At 52.3% G+C, this 21,537-nt stretch overlaps 1 protein-coding gene across 1 annotated transcript; it reads right to left on the reverse strand.

The window, feature by feature from the left end:
- Positions 1 to 9,910: 9,910 nt before the first annotated feature.
- On the reverse strand, positions 9,911 to 18,580 carry LOC127201042 (keratin, type II cytoskeletal 2 oral-like). Its single transcript, XM_051159395.1, has 10 exons — positions 18,050 to 18,580; positions 16,892 to 17,112; positions 14,957 to 15,017; positions 14,537 to 14,632; positions 13,880 to 14,044; positions 13,651 to 13,776; positions 12,832 to 13,052; positions 11,103 to 11,137; positions 10,281 to 10,561; positions 9,911 to 10,096 (listed from the first exon to the last, which is right to left on the reverse strand). The coding sequence occupies exons 1-10, from the start codon at positions 18,578 to 18,580 to the stop codon at positions 9,911 to 9,913; spliced, it is 1,923 nt and encodes a 640-aa protein (XP_051015352.1).
- Positions 18,581 to 21,537: the final 2,957 nt, after the last annotated feature.

A 21,537-nucleotide genomic window follows, 5' to 3' on the forward strand; every position in this document is an offset into this window, starting at 1 on the left:
ATGCAATAAATCAATTTTTATTTTTGCAATAGTTGGATCTGACTCCCGAGCCCCCCAGATTTGGTGCAGAAACCCCAGTCAAGGTAAGAAAGATGAGGTGGGCTACAAAAGGCAGGCCAGGCACACCCTTGGAGAGAAGCGCCCTGCAGCTGGGCGTGTGCGGGGGCTGTTGCCAGGCTCCAGACCTTGTCACTGTCCAGCGCCTTCTGAGCGTGGGAACTGCTCAACCGGTCACCTCCAGGAATCACTGTGAAGAGGGAGAGCGTGCGCCTGAGGCAGGGAGGCAAACGCTCAGGTCTCCTCTCCGGGCCCTGCTTGCTCCTGGCTGTTGTTATCTCAGACAAGCTGCCTGCTCTGGAGTCTTGGGTACCACTGACTTCCCAGACACCATCAATTAAAGCATAGCAAAACTGAGGCAGTGCCACGCCCTCAAAGTGGGTGCACAATTGCTCTCTCCCCTCGGCCCATCCTGGTGAGCAGCTGCATTATCTGCGATTTCCAGCTTAAGCTGAGACAGGACTGTTCAAAACAGATGGCCAGCCTAGGTCTGTTGATCTCGTCCCAACACTTCTAGGGACTTCAGATAGGACAATGAATCCAGGCCTCCCAATCCCTTGCTCCAGAGATAAGAAGAACGCAGCACAGAGAAAGAAAAAGTTGAAGGTGGAACTCCAGAGCTTCCTGCGCGTGAGAAAAGTCTCCCAAAGTCCAGGATTCTGACTCACCAGAGGCAGAAGCAGCAAAAAAGAGGTCAGCAGAGAAGATGGGAGGAGCATCACGGTGGGAAAGTGGGCGTGGCCACAGTGGCCGAACAAGGGGTTTTTAGGTAGAGCATCTTTAAACTTGGCTTTGAAGCATGGCCTGTCCCCTTCCTGGCCCCTCAATTTAGGCGCTTGCCTTCTCAAGTCTCGGTTTCGGACCTCTGAAACACAGAGTAACATCCGCAACATGGGAGACGCCATGATGGCCACGCTCCAGCATGAGTGGAGTGCCGCTCCTTCCCGTAACACCTTCAGGAAGCTTCCCCTAAAACTAAAAAACGGGGTTTGGGGGGTGGGGGCGGCCCTCTCACCCACCCACTGCAGTCTTCGTCTGTATTGCTTCCCCATGTCCATCTCTCTTCACCTCCGTTTTCACGCCCAACTAAATAAATAGGAATCTCCTTAACGTTAGGAGCTAACCTGGCCAGGAGCCCTAAAAGTGCCCAGCAGATCGCTGGCGCAGGCTAATGGAGGAGCCCCGCAACTCCAAGTGAAAGCAAAGACTGTCACATGAAGTAATCCATGTCCCCTTCCTGCCGCCCCACCCCCACCCCCGCCATGTACGTGTGCATGCTGTAGCTCTGTGGCTGTCCTATTTACTAATTTCTGATCTCACTCCATCCCCATCTTTCTCTGCCTGCCATCAGCAAGTGCTCTCATTAAAAGGAAAGTGGGAAGTCAGATTGTCCCCACCTGACTCCCAAACACTGAAACCCAAGGCTGCCAAGAGGGTGAGGCCCAGCAGCTATCAGCCACCAGAATCATACTCGGTGACAGGCAGGGCTCTTGAGGAGCATCCACAGAGGTATGCTCCCCCACGCGGGGCAGAGAAGGCAGAAGAAGACTCACTCACCAGGCTCCACCCAGAGAGAAAGGCACTGGGGTGCAGACACAGGCCGGTGCTTGCGGCCGGTGCTAGCCCTGCCACTGGAGCTTTGGGACCTGTGATGGGCAGGAGAGAAGCAGAGGAGGTGGGAGAGATTGGGAGAGAGGAGCTGCTGGACAGAGCAGGAGCTCCAGCCTTGGTTTAAGTGTCAGGACTAGACCTGCAGCTGAGACCATCAGCCCATCGGTGTCATTTCACAGGAGGAAGTGGGCACAGAGAGAGGAACATGGTCCAAGCTACAGAGCATGTTCCTGGTGCAGCCAGCATTGCAGCTCCACCCTCCCAACCCAAAAAGAAAAGATGACTGCCAACAGGGCAGTCCCTGGCAAGCCCTCATCCTGCAGCCTGGGAGACAGGTGGGCTGAGGGCCACACCGCCAGTGTGACAGGACCTGTGACCAGCAGGAGGAAGATGGTATCTAGCAAGCAGACACAGCCTTGGGGAATTCTCCTGATTTCCGGGGTAGGATGGCTGCTGGTCCATCAACTAAAGCCCCAAAGCATCCAGGGTCCCACTTTTCTTTAAAACCCTCTTTGACTAGAACCCCAGGACCAGCCTAGGAATGAAGGCTGAAACAGTCTCCTTCTGTCTTGTCAACCCAACCCTACCAGGTGCTGTTAGCCCTAGAAGCCCCTGTGAGGCCTTAGCATGGCTCTGCAGAACCCCACGGGGAAGGGGTTGTCCCAGACATACTAAGGCTCTTCCACCCAGCATAGTAACTAGAAGTCTCTTGTCCTCAAGGCACAGAGAACAGCTTGGCAAGTGTGGGCCTAAGGGGAAGTTAAGGTTGCAGGTTGCCCCAAGCTGAACCCCAAGAAAAACAGTAAGGCTCATTCATAAATCACAGTTATATGGGCAGAGGACAGACACTTCCATACATTGGATCAAGAGGACGTCAGAAGAGACAGGTTGTAGGGGTTGTTAGTATTGGGGTGAGGACCAAAATCCCAAATCCGTGGGACAGAGGATATGCAACACTCAGGAAACTCCAGGCTCGTGTGCCCCCTTTGCCGTGTACAAACATAAGTAATCTACTGTTATTCTTTTCTTCCATTTAAAGAACAAGTGGGCTCCTGGAACAATGGTCATAAACAATATGACCCTTCACTGGGCTCTGACACTGCAAGAAGCTACGCTGATGATGTCATGTGAGCCCCACACCGTATCTTTGGGGCAATAAGTTCATGCCCATGCACAGAGGCCAGAGGCTGATGTCAGATGTCTTCCTCTGTCCCTCACCTTATATTTTCAGACTCGCACTGAACCTAGAGCTTGACACTTCTGCTGGACCACCTCCCCAGAAGCCCTCGGGCTCTACCTGTCTCCATTTCCCCAGGACTGGAGCTACAGACTGTTTTCCCAAGGTGCTGGGCAACTCAGGTCCTCATGCTTGCACAAGCCTTTTACCCACTAAGCCGTCTCCCCAGCACCTTCTTTTCTGGAGGGGACACTGTTTCTTGTAACCCAGGCTGGCCTCAAATAACTGAGGATGACCTTGAATTTCTGACACCCCTCCCTCCACCTCCCGAGTGCTGTGATTACCGGCTTGCATCACCATTCCTGACATATGAGATGGAACTGGAGGACTTCAGGCATGGTAAGAAGGGAGCCGCATCAGGTGGGAGTCTGGGGGCGGTGACTAGGCAACTACAAAGCTCATAGCCCGGAGCCCAGATCTCACCTGAGTAGACAGATTCTGTGCCACTTAACATTCTGCCTTGTGGGGTTCCAGACCTCAGCTGCTGGAACGTGAGTCAGGACCCCATATGAATTCTCTGACCCTCTACACGTTTGCCAGCCTCTCCACACTTCAGTTCCATCTGTAAAGTGCAGGCACTGCCTGTCTCGTGGGACTGGGAAAGTTGGAGCCGTCAGGTTCATGAGATGCTTGTGGCACAGAGCCAAGCAAACGACAAGATCTTTGCCTTAACAGTTGCTATGTTACTGCACAAAAAGAAACCCTCCGTCAACTACACCGGGTTTCCCATCCAACTTCTCATAACAAATTACAGAGTCGGCATCATCGTCTCCACCGTGAAAGTCACACGGTGCAGGACACCGTGAGCCACGCAGAGGACTTCAGAGCGCTTTTGCTTTAGTTACCCAGAAGGGTGAGGGCTGCTTGTGCACCCCTGAGATCCTAGCAGTAAGGAGCAATGCAGGAGGATGACAGGTTCCAGGCTGGCCTGGACGATTTGGTGAGACCCCGCCCCTCTGTGGGGAGGGGGAGAGGAAGGGGTGGAGGGAGTAGAGACAACATTCTGACCAAGACAAAAGATCCCAGTCCCCAGACTGCTATCGCCACCTAAGAAGAGACATGGCCAGGAGTGGCCTTCCTTTCTTCTTCCTCCACTTTAGACCACTTGCTCCCCTCATATGGTAAAGGCTCTGCCCTCACACCACCATCCCCACCCCACCCCCGTGTCTCCCCTCATATGGTAAAGGCTCTGCCCTCACACCACCATCCCCACCCCACCCCCGTGTCTCCCACTCAGCTCACAGCAACCACTCTCTCGTTTCTATGAATAGGACTTTTACCATTTCACACCTGCCTGAGATCATGGAATGTGTGTCTGTCACTCAGCATAGTGCCCTCCCGGGGGGTCAGGGCTATCCATGTTGTCACAGCCAAGAGGGCTTCTTTCTCCTGTGCATCTCATTAACATGCCATTGCATATTATTACATTTGCCACATTTTTTCTGGTTTGTTTTTGTTTGTTTTTGTTGTTTCTTAGTTTCTTGAAACAAGATGTCACGCAGTCCAGGTGGGTTTCACACCTTCTATATAACTGAAGATGGATGGCCTAGACTTTCTGACCCTGCCTCCTTCATCTCCCAAGAGCTGGGGGATCACAGGTATGTCTCAGCATACCCAACTCAAATTTTCTTTAGCCCCTGGAGTTGGACTTACAGGCTGCCTAACCTGGGTGCTGGGAACAGAAGCTGGGTCCTCTGGAAGAGCCAGAAAAGCTCTTAACCACTGAGTCATCTCCCCAGCCCCAGCATTTTCCTTATCCATCCATTTGTCCCCCGTCTTGGCAATAAGCTCAAGATACTGATTTTTATCTCCTTTGTAAATATACCCAAAAGTGAATTAATAAGCCATGTGGTAGTTCTTGAACCTCTGTCCTGTTTTCCACCAGGCTGGGCTGGGCTGCCTTATATTCCCACCAACAGAAGGCAAGGAGCCAACACCACCAACCATGAGACAAATGCAAATGAAAGTACAGTGAGATAAAGCCTCACCCCTGTTAGGATGGCAACTGGTGAGAGATAAGATAAGGAGTGTTGGCAAGGGCGTGGAGAGAAAGGAACCCTTGCACTGTGGGGCTTGTGTCTAGCAGGAGCAGGTTGTCGTAGGACAGACCGTCCTCACTGGAGTGGACCTTCCCAGCCAAGCCTTTTCCTCCCAGACCTAGAACTCTCTGCTGGAGGCGCAGTTACCTGTGGTCTCAGCCTGGCAAGCACTGGGCTATCTTGCAGTTGTTAAGTTTACTCGGTGAAGGGTTTCCGTGATCTACCAAGGCATGTCCTCTATTTTTCTTTATCTGGCTTCCTTTGTCAGTCTTTACGCTGGCAAGGACAAGACTTTATAAGGAAGATACTTGTGAGTGTGGCCTTGACACGTCGGTCCTCTGTTGTCCTGCCTGTATGTCCACGGCTTGCCAGGGGCCTCACCAACTCTGCGCTGGACCTACGTTCTGTCCAAAGCCTGCCACATGCCACATGATGATGTTTCAGCCCATGGTGGACCACACAGTTGATGGTGGCTGAACTGGCTGGTTTTATGTCAGCTTGATACAAGCCAGAGTCATCTGAGAGGGAAGGCGCCTCCATGAGATGCAGCTGTAAGACATTTTCTCAGTTAGTGATGGGGAGGGCCCAGCCCGCTGTGGGTGCTGCCACCCCTGGGCTGGTGGTCCTGGGTTCTATAAGAAAGCAGGCTGAGCTAGCCATGGGGAGCAAGCCTGTAAGCAGTGCCCCTCCACGGCCTCTGCAGCAGCTCCTGCCTCCAGGATTATGCCTAGTTTGAGTTCCTGTCCTGACTTCCTTCAATAATGGACAACAATACGGACATAGAAGCCAAACAAACTCCCATCTCCCCAACTTGCTTTTTGCTCATGTTGTTCTCTGCCAACAAGAGAACCCCTAACTAAGACAGTGGTCCCAGAAGACTGCAATAGAGAAAAAAATTCCTACCACCTAGAGATGGCACAGCCATGTCAATGCTGAAGCAATGCACAACTCCTGCGGTGAAACTGTGTAAATGAAGCTGCTGCCCTGGCAGAGGCATGAAGATGGTGTGGTGTACACGGTTGTGTTGCATGTGCAGAGCTTGGCCGAGAACAGCTGAGTTACTGGCTTACCATGTTGTGTTTAGTGTGTACTCATTTAAAAAAGAAAGAGTTCTGAGCCAGGTGTGGTGGCTCACATCTATACTCTTAACACTTGGGAGGCAGAAGGATCAGAAGTCAAGATCAGTCCTCATCAGTTACATGGTGACTTTCAGGTCAGCCTGGGACACATGAGGCCCTATCTAGAAATAAAAGTTTGCAGTGAGCCATGCACAGTGGCGCATGCCTATAATCCCAGCACTCACTCAGGAGACAGAGGCAGATGGATCTCTGTGAGCTCAAGGCCAGCCCGGTCTATTGAGCTGGTCCAGGACAGTCAGGGCTACACAGAGAAACCCTGTCTCCCTGGGGATGAGGACAGTGAGCTGTTGCAGAGTGAACCATATCCAATGATAACAATAACAACAACATTGAGTCAAGCTGGGGCTCGTGCGCACACACACACACACACACACACAGAGGGGGCTGTGAGAGACCCGTAGTAAAACATGCAGCAATTGATTAGAGGAATAAATGGAGACCTTGAAGAGAAAAGGAAAGAGGGAACTTGTCCAACAAAATCACAGGATGCAGCAAATCTAAAAGGAGAGGGAAGCTGCCTCTGAGCAAGTATAGAGGAGAAAGAACAGGCTGCGAGGGCATGGGCTTTATAAAAGGGAACAGCGCGTGCATGTAGGAAGAATACACGATTGTGGAAAGGTGTCGCGTTTGGTGGCTGGTGATGATGTGGCAGCTAGCTCCAGGCCGTGGAAGGCCAGCTGGGTGGTCCTTGGTTTACCAACACACATGTCCTCCCACACACCCTCTGCTCTTCACAACTGGGGTCTGGAATAGCAGTGACAGTGACAATGTTTCTGAGCCCGATGCCCTGACTGTTGGTTAAGGGAGACCGAAGAGTCAGCGTTGCTGAGCTGTGGAAAAGCGTGAGCTGGAGGCTGATCAGGGAGGGGAGGGGTGGGCTTGGCGGGAAGAGGAACGTATTACTGACTAGAGCCTTTAGGTGTATAGTTGGAGCAGAACCCAAAAACAATTTGGCAGCTTGGAGCTTGAACAAGCACAAAGAAAGACTTAACAGAGATTATTTTAAAAACCCTACACATGCACGCAGACAAAGCACCTGTACAGCTCCATATGAGAGATGTTGCAATGGCGTGGAATGTGTAGCCAGCACAGGGTGAGTCAGCACAGAAAGGGGTTGTCAAGGGTACAGGCTGCGGGTGCTCACCCCTTTCCTGGACTAGCCAGACCTCACTTACAGGGCTGGGCTCTGGCACCCAGAAGATTCTGTGGGAAAGCTCTCAAGATGTCCGGGGGTCCAGAATGGCCAAGGCTACACAGAGAAACCCTGTCTCGAAAAACCAAAAAAAAAAAAAAAAAAAAAAAAAAAAAAAAAAGATGTCTGGGGGCTTCTCCAAGGGGAAGGGAAGACCAGGCTGTGCCTCCCCAGGGACCTCTGAGGGAGTGAAATTTCTAAGGACCGGGCTGAAATGAGGATTCCCCACCACAGGAGAATGACCGCCACTGTGGACAATGGCTCAGAGGAAACATAACTGTCTGGAAGGAGGTTTCTCTTGATGGCTTTTGTAGTTGTTTCTAGCTAATCCTCAGAAATAGACTAACAACAGCAACCTTGGGAATGATAGTGGTCAAGTCATACACGTGTGTCCAACGACAAGCTGTGCCAAGCTCTAACAGTCTCTGCACTGTTTAACTGGTCTGCTGGTGCACAGGTGCTTACTGAACGCACAGTATGTTACTTGACATAGCCCTTTTATTTAAAGAGTATATAATAAGGCTGCTAATCTAAATTTTCAAATATATAGATAGATATAGATATAAAGCCATCTCTCGTTTAATATGGTGACTTTTGTATTTATTATTTAATTCGTTCCTTAAAATTTATTCCTGAAAGGAAGCTATTATTTCATTACCAAGTTGATGGATAATATTGTTGGCAATTTAAAATCACGTACTCAGACCTGCAATGTGGGTCAGAGGGTAAAGGCAGCCAAGCCAGATGACCTGAGTGCAATCCCGAGGGCCCACATAGTAGAAAGGGAGAACCTAGGCCTGCCTCTGGCTTCCACTTGCACTATGTGGCACTCCCACACACTCACACATATAAATAAATAATTGTAATTTTTTAAAGGTTCTAATTAACTAGTTTGCTTTCTCCAGGAGCCATTTCTAATATATCATTAAAGAAAAAAAGTTTTTTTCAAGTCTTTCCCCTTCTCCTCATTCATATACCTGTATTGAAGGTCAGAAGAGGAAGGCACATATTCCAATCCACAGCTACAGACTTGCAGCAACCAAGGCAGCAAGGAAAACACAAGACACACAGCTCTTACCCTTAACAACTTTTAAAGACACATGATTTGAGGTCTTGGTCCTATAGAAAATGCAAATAGGATTGTAAACATATTTTAGAGGGTTTTTAAAATCAAATGTTTATTTGATTTTAGACAAGAAATCTGTTAGGCCAACTACAACAACAGCAAAAGTAGCTGAAGCAGAATTGGAGGTGAGTTAGAGGGAGCTCTGGGAGTGTCAGGCTCCTGAAAGACACCACACACACACACACACACACACACACACACACACACAAGAGAGAGAGAGAGAGAGAGAGAGAGAGAGAGAGAGAGAGAGAGAGAGAGAGAGAGAGAGAGAGAGAGAGAGAGAGAGAGAGAGAGAGAGGACTCTCTTACACAGGACCCATTTCAGCACCACGGACAGAACCACAGCATTCTCTCAGTGGGGCCATCTCTCCACCCCTACAGGCTGAAGAAAACACAAGCTGGGCAATCCCGTGGGACCCTGCACCACAGAGAAGCTGTGGTTTGATTGTTATCAATGCAGAAAGACATACCAATCCTGCCTTGACCAGTGAGGAGGCAGGCCAGCCTCTGAGGCTGGGAGCAACAGCGGCTCAACAGTGGATTGGAGGTATTTCCTTCTCCCCAGGACATGGTGGTCTAACAAAGCCACTGGGGCCACCATGTCAGCTCAGGTGGTGTGTAGAGACTTCAGGACAAGAGCAAAACAGGAACTGAAGGCAGCCCACGCATTGGCACCGCGCCGAGTGTCCCACATGGGCTGTGCCCCCACAAAAGAACACAAGCCCCTTTTATTTCCCATTGCCAAGATATGTGCCTGTGTGTAGAGTGTGCCTGCTTTTTCACTTATCCAGTCATGCAAAGACTGTAGGAGGAATCCAGAGAGATGATCCAGTAGGCAAAGGCACATGTGGCCAAGCCTGGCGACCAAGGTTGAGTGGGAACTGACTCCCCCCCAAATTGCAAATTGACCTTGACACATGTGTGCTCCCAAAATATATAAATGTGATTTTCTTTTAGATTTTTAAGGACTAGAAGAATTGAGAAGTCTTTAGAACCCCAATTTGACATTGTGAGTCACAATGTGAGAATCAGCCACAAAACCTCTTGTCTTATGTGCTTTTGGGTTGAGTCGGTTCTTTCACACAGAGGTCCCTTCCTCCTAAGTACTTGGCCCTGGGTAAGTTGTGTAAGTTGTGTAAGGCACATGCCTTTGTTTCTACCAGTAAGGCAAAGACAATAATAACATCCGCCTCACAGACGTGCTGCTAAAAGCTCTTATTATCTTAAGGAAAGTCCAGCAGTGCACCAGGCACTCGGCACACCTTAGTGCTTATCTAATTGTGACATCCTTATGAACTACAATAGAAAAGCCATCCTTGAGAGCACCGACCAAATGCCACGCCCTTTTGCCAACCCAGACCTTATTCTAAAAGACCTAACTTTGCTCTACTGTTGGATCCAGTCTGTCCCATGAGTCCTTGGATAAAAGGCAAAAACCAGTTTTGTGAAGCACGGTGCAATTTATTGAGCGAAGGAAGCGCAACATGTCATAAGCAAAAGATCCACAGCTCAGGGGAGGAAGGAAGCCAGCTGTGAGGGTGAGCCAGCTGTGATGAGGAAGGCTTCTTGAGAACCGACACCAAGGCTCAGGAAGGCGTAGGTAGGCTCAGGGGTTTGCTGTCCAGATTTGGGGCCCACCGCAGGAGCTTCTCCAGGAGCACCATCAGCCCAGACTAGTAGCTGAACCACCCCGACCTACGAGGAGACTTACGAGCCAGGAGTTCGGCCCCTTCTCCAAGAAACTTGAGGGAAATCAGGGTTGAATTACACCCCTGTTGATGCTAGGAAGATGGGGCGATGTGAAGTTGCAGGTCGAGGCAGGGAAAGCAGGGGAGTGGGAATGCCATGCCCCTGAGGGTTACTTGGACGGATGGATTACTTGCTGGATGGAACTGGTGGTCTGGGAGAAGCGGACACTGCTGCCGCCACCTCCTCTGCTGGACTCGTAGCTGCTGCCAACAGAGGTCTGGGTGCCACCAGTGTTAAAGCCTGTTCTGCGCTGACTCTCGGAGATGCCGCCTCCACTTACAAGCCTGCTCCCACTGCTGCCCCTGCTGCCGCTGTTGCTGCTGCCCCTGCTGTCCCTTCCATAGGTGCTGCCACCAGACCCTCTGAAGCCTCCAGAACTGCTGCTTGTGCTGGTAACATTGCTGACCACCGCTACAGGGGGACAAACAGTTCAGGAGGAAGGCTTGGGGAGCTGGGCGCTGACTGTCTCAGCCCCACCCTGCTCAGCCAAGGTGTTAGCTTACAAATGACCAAGCAAACTTCTCCATCCTAGGGCACACCCCACAAGCCGAAGGGCTGGAGAGCTGGACCCCAGCTTACATGGAGGGCACAGCACATAGCTATCGCTGAGAGGTGGCTCATATCACAGGGGTGCCTTGAGGGAAGTGCCCGTGCACACATGTGTACACATGTGCAGAGGCCTAAGAAGGATATCAGCCTCCGGCTTCCTCACTTGAGATGGGGTCTCTCATTGAACCTGAAGCTTGCCGTTTTAGCAAGGGTGGCTGGCCAGCCAGCTCCCAGGCTCCATTCCCTCCATCCCAGCCCCAGGCTATAGGCATGTACAGCCTTTTAAGTGAGTGGTGAAGGATTCGAACTTAGGTCCTCGCGCCTGCACAGCAGGAGATTGTGCCCAGTGAGCCATCCCTCTGCACCCACCCCCAGGGGGCAGGTCCCTGAATATGGTACTTACAAATGCTCACGGCACTCGGGCACTCTCCAGACATTCTGAAAGAGAGGGGTGAGAGTTTTCATAGCCTAGGTGTCACCTCCTCCCTTCTGCCCTCCTGGGGGTAGAGCCCCCTGAGAAGGGGAAGGCTAACCCAGGGGTGCCCATCTCCATCTCCCCCCCCAAAATAGGGGCCGATTGTAGTTATGACTTGCAGCACCTCTGCCAACCATGCTCCACGTCCTCGTCTTCCCACCCTTGGCCCTGAAGGTCTAATCCAGGCCGCCCTTGCCTCTCGCCCACCAATAGGATGGAATTTTCCATCTTGACATGCTCTTCCCCATCTTGTTCTTCCCTACCTTGCCTTTATTTACTCAACCTTCCTCTTCCAGGAAGCCTTCCCCAGTGAGGCTTGGGGTGGCATGGAGCTTGGGTGGCATGGGGCTTGGGGTGGCACGGGGCTTGGGGTGGCATGGGGCTTGGGGTGGCACAGGGCTTGGGGTGGCATGGGGCTTGGGGTGGCATGGGGCTTGGGGTGGCACAGGGCTTGGGGTGGCACGGGGCTTGGGGTGGCATGGGGCTTGGGGTGGCATGGGGCTTGGGGTGGCATGGGGCTTGGGGTGGCACAGGGCTTGGGGTGGCATGGGGCTTGGGGTGGCATGGGGCTTGGGGTGGCATGGGGCTTGGGGTGGCATGGGGCTTGGGGCAGCAGCAGTAGTAGTGATAGTGGAGAGGCTGACTTGCTGTGTGAGCTGCATTTGAAACTTTTCCCAGTCACAATGCCCATCTCCCTGGGCCTTATGCATATTCATGGAGCAGGTGTAGCTTAGCAGACATAGAATGTTCTAGTGCCCCTGTCACAGCGCCAGCAATGAACTCATGCCCGCTCTTTCCCATAGAGACGGGTCAGACGCCCTTTCCCTCCCACGCCTGGGTTCTCCTTCCTCTACTGGGTTGAGGTCTGAACAACCACGCATGGTTCAGGGGTCAACAGAACAGTCTTGGCACCCCCTCACATGCGGTACCCACTCAGTAAGCTCTTGCTTCACGCTGATATACATGAGTCAAAGCACTTTCCCACATAGACTCGGCTTCAGCAGTGGGCACTGAAGGACTGTCCACACCGAACTTCAAACGTGCTAAACACTAGCCACAGGGAGTAGGTAAATTCGGCTCAATTAAATGCAAAACTCAGATCCTCAGTTGCACTCTGCCCGTTTCAAGTGCCAGAAAGAAGCACAGAGCATAACCAGTGGCCCTGGTGCTCAGGAGGCTGAGGCAGAAGAATCAGGATCAGCTGGGGCTGCTAGTGAGACAACCCCCATCTCAAAAAAAAAAAAAAAAAAAAAAAAAAAAAAAAAAAAAAAACAGTGGGGAATGGGAGGGGCAGGGAAGACAGAAGGAAGGGTTTGAGAGGCTAAGAGCTATTGCATCTGAAAGCCTGGCATAGAATATTTTCATCTTGGAATGTTATAGACAGCCCTGGTCTATAAATTTTGTCACAACCTCTACCACATGAGTGAATAGAAGTATTCGATTCAATACTGTGCCCATGATAAGTTAGATAATTAGACAGTAGCGGCTGATAAAAACAAGACAGTGGACTTAAGCGCTCCCTCTGCTGTTCAGGAGACTCGCTGGTCTCTATCCAAATTGCCTTCTCTTATTATTATCATTATTTAGACCTTTCTTTGCTATCATAGGTCACCGTAAGCCACAGTTGGATAACGCTGTCCCTGTGGCCTCCCCCCACCTGCACTCCTCTCCTTCCAGCAGCTTCCTGTAGGTGGCGATCTCCACATCCAGCGCCAGCTTGACATTCATGAGCTCCTGGTACTCCCGCAGCAGCCTGGCCAGGTCTTCCTTGGCCTTCTGCAGGGCAGCCTGCAAGTCTTGGAGTTTGGCGTCAGCATCCTTGAGGGCTACCTCGCCACGCTGCTCAGCTTCCGCGATGGACGTCTGCAGGTTGGCGTTCTGGGGCAGAGAGTAAGGGAGGAAGTTAGCACAGGACTAGGAAACAAAACACCGGAGGGACTGTTCCCAACAAAGAATCGGTTCACCCTAGTGGCACGTGCTCACAAGTCAAGTCAGTGTTGCAATTTGGCTAAGTCATCCTGGGCCCCGTTTAAATTAGCTCATGACTCATCAAGAAAAGAAACACAGCTGCTTGTTAGCCTTTGATCTCTTTTGCAAGACTGTTTTAAAAAAAAAAAAAAAAAAGCCTCCCTTCCCAGACCACTTCATTCCAGTGATACAAAGAAGCCACTGGGGTTCTACAAGGTGTTAAATAAAATTAAATGTTCCGTAGCACAGTGTGTCTGCATGCTTAAGGCCAACCCTACAGTTGTCAGATTAGCTATGCCCACAGAATGGGCAGCCCTCCCTCCTATTGGCCTTTCAAGAAGCCCAGCCTGCAGGAGAAACAGCTGAAAGCAGAGAGAGGCTCGCAAAGGCAGAGGCTGTGACTCCGCAAAGAAGGGGGGGGGGGTCCAGGAAGCCTGGACAAGGAGCTGGGCCGCTGCCTCCTCTCTCCCAGGCGCCCAAACCCTCCCTCCGAGAAGCCTTGCCATACCTGCTTCTTAATGTTCTCAATCTCGGCTCGCAGCCTCTGGATCATCCTGTTGAGGTCCATGATCTCACTCTTGGTGCTCCTCAAGTCATCCCCGTGCCTGCCGGCTGTGGTCTGCAGCTCCCCAAGCTGACAGAGGAGAGACGGGCAGCGGGGGAATCAACACAGCTTTGTAAAGTGAGCAGGCCGGTCAGAGTCTAAAGAGCTGAGGGGCAAAGGGAAGGGTCCCCACCTTAGCCTGGTACAGGGCCTCGGCTTCAGCCTTGCTCCTCTGAGCGATGTCCTCGTACTGGGCCTTGACCTCGGCGATGATGCCATCGAGATCCAGGCAGCGGTTGTTGTCCATGGAGAGGACCACAGACATGTCGCTTATGTGGCTCTGCATCTGGGACAGCTCCTACGGGAAACATGGATGGTCACAGATCCCGAGCGATACTGGGATCTCTCTACTAACTGAGATGCCCATGAACGGAGCTAAATAATGAAAGAGTAGAAAAATTAAGCTTTTATTTCCAGTCTGGCTACGGCCTACAGCGCGCCAACAGAAGGGCCAAAAGAAAGGGACAAATTGCAGGGGAGGGCAGTGTGTCTGCCTGTAAATGCCAGCCCATGGGCCCAAGTGCAGCTTCCCCTCGCAGCACAGCACAGAGGGTCTGTTATTTAGTGCCTGATCATGGCCTGGAGCTGCAGGGCTCAGGGGACAGAGGGGCCCTGACCTTGTAGCCAGGAGGAACAGCAAAGGGAGCAAGCATTCCCTGGGTCTGGGCAGAGCTGAGTCGAAAGACCTGGGGCTGGCTTTGTGGGTGTGCTGCCACTTGACCTGTCCCCTAAGTGCTGTGCCTGTAAAGCTGCCGGTGGGCAGTCCCTAGGGGGCAAACTAAAGAATCACCCTGTCATAAAGGGCTGTCAGAAAGTTGATGTCGTCCGTCAGGCTGTCCACTTTAGCCTGCAGCTCCACCTTGTTCACATAAGCACCATCCACATCCTGAAAGAGAGAGACCAGAGTATGACCCCTGCCCCCCTGTACCCAAGCCTCCCTCTGAGCCCACCTCTCTATCCCTTCCAATAGTAATTTTCTCATCTTCCCTTTTAAAGGGAACAGACACAAAGTAGGCTACACACACACACACACAAATTGGTTATTAGTTCATGTTACTAACTAGCTTACTAGTTACAGTAGGGTTTAAAGATGAACGGCCTCCTTCAAACGTTTCCTAAGAATGTGAGGAAAGAAGCAAGCCCCGCCCACAGCGGGATTCTGCTCCCTCAGTGGGAGACAAAGCGATCGGGGGTCTACTGCACCACTCACCTTCTTCACCCCCACAAACTCGTTCTCTGCAGCAGTACGCCTGTTGATCTCCTCCTCGTACCTGAGCAGAGAGAGCCGCAGTTTGAGACATTTCAGAAGTGGAGAGAGATGGCTCGGCAGCTAAACATACTGTCTGCTCTTCCTGAGGTCCTGGGTTCAATTCCCAGCACCCACCTGGCAGCTCAAAACTGTCTATAACTGTCATGGGATCCGATGGCCTCTTTTGGTGTGCAGACATAAATGCGGACAACACACACACATAAACACACATACACACAAACACACACATAAACACACACACACTACAGAAGAAGACCAGATAAGGGACCCACATGCTCCTGCAGAATCTGACAGGACACCTGCTTCAAGGGCAGGTGACCATGCAGCCACACGGAGCCCACAGTGTCCTCAGTCTGAGATCGATGATCTGCTACCATCATCTTCAAAACGTTTTTAACAAGGATGCCACATGAGCATTCTGCCAAGATCTAAAGATCACATCCTGCCTGGAGACTTCTCGGAGCTCAGGGGTTGCCTCCCTCTTCCTCCTCCAAGTTTGATGAGAGGCCAAAGTGTGTGCACCTGGGCCTGAACCAAGAGTCCAGCCGCCTGCCTGAACTTTCTGAGCCTTCACAGAGCTGATGTACCCACAGGAGACAGAGGAAACAGTTTGCCCTCACCTGGTGTTCCTGTTTCAGTTTCCCTTCGTTACAGTGGAATTGTAGAGGGATTTAGGTTAAGAATAGAACTCAAATTTTCTGACTGTATCATGGCTTTGGGACTCTGTTAAAAAATGTGCCACCAAACTGGGTAGCGGTTGCACATGCCTTTAATCCCAGCACTCAGGAGGCAGAGGCAGGTGGATCTCTATGAGTTCGAGGCCAGCTTGATCCACAGAGCAAGTTCTAGGACAGAAAATTTCTTCTGCACAGAGAAATCCTGTCTTTAAAAAAAAAAGTGTCTCCATGCCTGATGACTTAAAATAGACCCTTGGAATCCACACAATGGAAGAGATAGAACTCTCAAAAGTTGCCCCCTGGACTGGGCACGGCGTCACACACCTTTAATCCCAGCATTCAGGAACAGGTGGGTCTCTGCGAGTTCCAGCCCAGGCTGGTCTACATAGTGAGAGTTTCAGGACAGCCAGAGCTCTATAGTAAGACCCTATCTTGGGAAAAAAGAAAAGTTGTCCCCTGCCTTCTGCACACTTAATTTTGACACGTGTGGCCCTGCCCTTACCCTACACACACACACACACACACACACACACACACACACACACACACACAAATAATGCCATGGTTTCACTTACACAGGCTGGAGAGCGAGTGCTATTATAGCTCTTGGATTCCCACAGCCCCGCCTGGAGCCTGCCACAAAGCGGGTACCCACCCACTTGTACAGCAAATGAAGAATGGGGACTCCTCCACATGGGTCCTGACTCCTGGGATGTCTGGAGCTTCCTCCCACCTCGGGAGGCCCTGCTCACTTCCCACAGGCCTCAGGTGTGAACCCGAGTTTGGAACCTTAAGAAGGAGGTAGGAGGGAAGCTGCGGACTCAGGGGACCAGGCGCACGGAATGAGTTCACACAATACAGCCCTGGACCAGGGGCTCGGAGTGCTCAGACCCAGCCCTGACCCACAGCCGCACTTCAGAATAGGGGCAACTGGAATCACGGGGCCCCGCCCTTTTGTTAACCCGGGCAGCAGCTCCCAGCCTCAGGAGCTCCCAGCCTCTTGCTCATCTGGGCTGACGTTGGAGGGGAACCAGCCAGAGACTAGATATACTATGTCAGGATCAGCCACACAGGCACGATCCACTCCCCCAGCTTCTGCTTGGCCAGGCTTCATTCAGTAAGCCCATCAGAGGGTGTTAGCTGAAGATGTGCTGGAAAATCCAACCGAGGAAGCCCCACCCCCTGGGCCGCCTCTTACTTCTTTTTGAAGTCTTCTACCAGGTCTTGCATGCTCTTCAGCTCAGCCTCCAGGCTTCCCCTCTCCCCGAGAAGTGCATCCAACTGCTTACGCAAGCAGCCGACGTAGGATTCAAAGAAAGGTTCCAGGTTCCGGGGGCCCGAGGCAGAGCCTGTGCTCTGCTCCTGCAGCAGCCCCCACTTGGTCTCCAGAACCTTGTTCTGCTGCTCCAGGAAGCGCACCTGCAGGGAAGAGAGGAAGGGAAAGGCCTCTTCAGCAGAGCACCTGGGAAAAGAGTAGAAAGGTGAGAAATGGACCAAGCTCTTCAGTGGATGGTGACCTCTGTGCTTCAGACTCCGGAAGAGACATGGACGAGAAAAGGAGAACCAGCATGTGTGGGGTACTTTGTATACTTCCTGTTTTCATGTGTTCCATGTCTCTTAGTCCTTACAACCACCTGGGACAGCATTAAGTCATCAAGAGCAAGACGCACACGGAGTGACCGAAGAGCTGAAGACTGGACTGCCCTAAGCCTACCGGGATTCAAAATGTAGGTCAGTGAGACTAAAGTGATTTTCAAACTAGACTTTACATATAAGCTTCTTTTGCCTCCATGAAGGTAGTAAAAAAAAAAAAAAGGACCAGTGAGCCCTCAGAAGTGCATCTTGCAGCTCACCAAGGTTCGCTTCGAATCCCGGGCTCATCGCTGCCTCGGACCCAGCATTCCCTGCTCTGCCCCACCATGGATGGCTCAACTTACCGTTAGTAAAGACATAATGTCACTGGGAAGGTAAGGCACTGTTGAAGGTGGGGAGAGGCAGTCTCAAGACTTGTGCAAGGTTAGTGAGCTGCTAGTTGAAAGTATCTCACAATTGGTTGTCAAACAGAAAGTAAACTGTTCTGGGTCTGTGGCTAAATTCTTCAGGACAAAAAGCGGGCTCGTCTCCTGACCGTGACAGCCCCTCCTCGCCTTATCGCTCGCTAGAGGGAAATTAAGACCTGAGTCCTTCCCTCCTCCCACAGCTGGAATGAGAAAGCACTAAGAACAGCAAAGGTGTGCTCACTGCCCCGGAAGCAGCAAGGTAGAACAGGCCAGGAGCCAGACATCCCACGGGCAACTTTGTTTACCAGCTCCTAGTAGCTCAGACATCCCACAATGCCTCTGGGCTTTGCTTTTACCTTGTCGATGAAGGAAGCAAACTTGTTGTTGAGGGTCTTGATCTGTTCCCGCTCCTGGGCCTTCACTTGCCCAATCTGGGGGTCAATCTCCACATTGAGGGGCTGTAGGAGGCTCTGGTTGATGATCACTTCCTGGATTCCCCCAGGACAACCACTAGGGCCAAAGCCACCAGGCCTACCAAAGCCACTAGCCCCCCCAAAGCCACCTCCCATTCCTCTGCTACCACCAAAGCCACCTCCGAAGCCACCTCCATAGCCACCACCACAGCTGCCACGCCCTCCACTGAGGCCACCAGTCCGGGAGCCACTGGCTGCCACGCTGATAGAGATACTCCTGCTGCCACCCAAGCTGTAGAGGCTGTGACTGCCGAAGCTCCCTGCTCCACTCCGGAACCCACAAGCCCCTCCACCGGCTGCCGCTGAGCGTGCCACACAGCTCTTCCTGCTGCTGCCAGAGGCCGCCACGGCTGAGCGGCCCGAGAAGCCCTGGCTCCCGCAGCTGAAGGATTTCTTGCAGGCTTGTCTGCTCATGGTGAGGAGTGTGGCAGCGGTGAGCTAGCAGTCACTTAGCAGAGCAAAGGGATGAGGAAAGGATGGGGGTGACAGGAGAAGCTGGCCTTTATATTCCAGCCTGCTTGACTTGGCAGGAGGAGAGACAAGCAATTACCTGAGAGTCATCTCGGGTTTGGTCTGCCTCGCAGGCAGTAAGCTACTTCTTGGTTCCCAGCACACCTCAAAGATAATCCTCTGGGCTAAAACCGGCTTTGCTTTCTTCCCTTAATCACCCAAACCTGCCTCAGTTGACAGAAGACAGAGAGAACTCTCTCCTCCCTCCTGACATGTGACTTCCTCAAGTGTTTTTTCTTTTCTTTTCTTTTCTTTTCTTTTTTTTTTTTTTTTTTTTTTTTTTTTTTTTTTTTAGCGAGCTAAGCAGAACCCATTTACAGCAGGATGAGGTGGCTCTAGACCCCAAGAGATTATGGGCTCCTTGATCTCTATGGCATGGGCCATTAGGACTGATCAGCCTTGTCCAGGAAACTGAACACTATGCCTAAATTCTTTGAAGGGATTGCTAGGAGCCAGGCCCTCTGGCACTCCCATTAAAGCCCAAGCTGTTTCTACCATCACTAGACATTGTCTTCTCACAGAATGCCACCTGTGCCCCACCCTTCCCAGAGCACCGAGAGCAGAGATAGATGGCAGTGAGGAATGCACTAACGTGGGGTCCAGTCTGCTGCCTCTGTAGCCAAAGGCTTCCAACTAAGCAGACCCAGAGTTTAAGGAGAGACGTGTCGGTTGTGAGAAGGAAACTAAAGTAGAGCCAACCTCTAGTCTCTGAGGAATGGAAAGCCGAGACTCGGAGCCAAGAAGTATGAGGCTGAGGAGCTTGGAAGGTCTAGGAGCAGGCCCCGCCCCACCCACCTAGACCAATAGCAGGGCAAGACAGAATGCAGAGACTGCTCAGCTGGGTAGTAGAGCTAGCTCAAGGACCTCGACCATCCTGGATAGTAGAGCCAGCTCAAGGACCTCGATCATCCTAGGATGTGCACACTACAGTGACAATTTTGGCATTTTGTTTTCCTTTAAAAAAAAGACACCAAAATAATATTCATTTTAACAGTAAGTGTTGGATATGGGGCTGCCTTAGACTGCCCAGCAGCAGCTGACTATGATTTGCCTCATGCTCTAGCAGTGGCGTAACTTTGCCAGAGGCAGATAGTTTCTGCAATTGTGTGACATTGAGAATTCTGGAGACTTCTCAAGAGGGTGTATAAATGCCAGGGCCCCAAGAGGTGAGTTGTTGGTTGGTTGCTGTTGGTCACTGTTAAGTAGTCATGCGCAGAGAAACAAGAAGAAATTAGATATCCTGATAGCGAAGACCAAAGACGCCCCTAAGAACTCGACGCCCCCAGCCAGCGGGAAATAGTCTAAGGATAACGTCGCCCCCCCCCCCCCCCCGGCCAGCGGGAAATAGTCTAAGGATAACGTCGCCCCCCCCCCCAGCTAGCGGGAAATAGTCTAAGGATAACGTCGCCGCCCCCCTAGCCAGCGGGAAATAGTCTAAGGATAACGTCGCCCCCCCCCCCCCAGCCAGCGGAAAATAGTCTAAGGCTAACGTCGCCCCCCCCCAGCCAGCGGGAAATAGTCTAAGGATAAACGTCGCCCCCCCCCCCAGCCAGCGGGAAATAGTCTAAGGCTAACGTCGCCCCCCCCCCAGCCAGCGGGAAATAGTCTAAGGATAACGTCGCCGCCCCCCAGCCAGCGGGAAATAGTCTAAGGATAACGCGCCCCCCCAGCCAGCGGGAATAGTCTAAGGCACGTCCCCCCCCCCAGCCAGCGGGAAATAGTCTAAGGATAACGTCGCTCCCCCCCCCCAGCCAGCGGGAAAAAGTGTCTAAGGCTAACGTCGCCCCCCCCCCAGCCAGCGAAGGAAATAGTCTAAGGATAATTGTCCCCCCCCCAGCCAGCGGGAAATAGTCTAAAGATAACGTCGCCCCCCCCCCCCAGCTAGCGGGAAATAGTCTAAGGATAACGTCGCCCCCCCCAGCCAGACGAAGGGAATGGGAAATACTAAGGATAACGTCGCCCCCCCCAGCCAGCGGGAAATAGTCTAAGGATAACGTTCGCCCCCCCCCAGCCAGCGGGAAGGGAATAAATAGATTAAAAGTCTAGGATAACGTCGCCCCCCCCAGCCAGCGGGAGTCTAAGGAACGTCGCCCCCCCCCCCAGCGGGAAATAGTCTAAGGATAACGTCGCCCCCCCCCCCAGCTAGCGGGAATAGTCTAAGGATAACGTCGCTCCCCCCCCCCCAGCCAGCGGGAAATAGTAAGGATAACGTCGCTCCCCCCCCCAGCCCGGGGAAATAGTCTAAGGATAACGTCGCCCCCCCCCAGCCAGGGGAAATAGTCTAGGATAACGTCGCCCCCCCCCCAGCCAGCGGGAAATGTTCTAAGGATAACGTCGCTCCCCCCCAGCCAGCGGGAAAGAGTCTAAGGATACGTCGCCCCCCCAGCCAGCGGGAAATAGTCTAAGGATAACGTCGCTCCCCCCCCCCAGCCAGCGGGAAATAGTCTAAGGATAACGTCGCCCCCTCCCCAGCCAGCGGGAAATAGTCTAAGGATAACGTCGCCCCTCCCCCACCAGCGGAAATAGTCTAAGGATAGCGTCGCCCCCCCCGCCAGCGGGAAATAGTCTAAGGATAACGTCGCCCCCCCCAGCCAGCGGGAATAGTCTAAGGATAACGTCGGCCCCCCAGCTAGCGGGAAATAGTCTAAGGATAACGTCGCCCCCCCAGCCAGCGGGAAATAGTCTAAGGATAACGTCGCCCCCCCCCCCAGCCAGCGGGAATAGTCTAAGGATAACGTCGCCCCCCCCAGCCAGCGGGAAATAGTCTAAGGATAACGTCGCACCCCCCCCAGCCAGCGGGAAATAGTCTAAGGATAACGTCGCCCCCCCCCAGCCAGCGGGAATAGTCTAAGGATTAACGT

Source organism: Acomys russatus, chromosome 17 (genome assembly GCF_903995435.1).
Source record: "Acomys russatus chromosome 17, mAcoRus1.1, whole genome shotgun sequence".
NCBI classification, from domain to species: Eukaryota; Metazoa; Chordata; class Mammalia; order Rodentia; family Muridae; genus Acomys; species Acomys russatus.

Bases quoted from the DNA above. Each gene is read 5' to 3' on its own strand.
- LOC127201042 (XM_051159395.1), bottom strand. From the start codon at position 18,580: ATGAGCAGACAAGCCTGCAAGAAATCCTTCAGCTGCGGGAGCCAGGGC. The intron at 10,562-11,102 runs GTAAGTACCATA...GTCCCCCTGTAG, and splicing joins CCCGAGTGCCGTGAGCATTT to CGGTGGTCAGCAATGTTACC. The intron at 10,097-10,280 runs GTAATCCATCCG...GTCTCCTCGTAG, and splicing joins CCACCAGTTCCATCCAGCAA to GTCGGGGTGGTTCAGCTACT.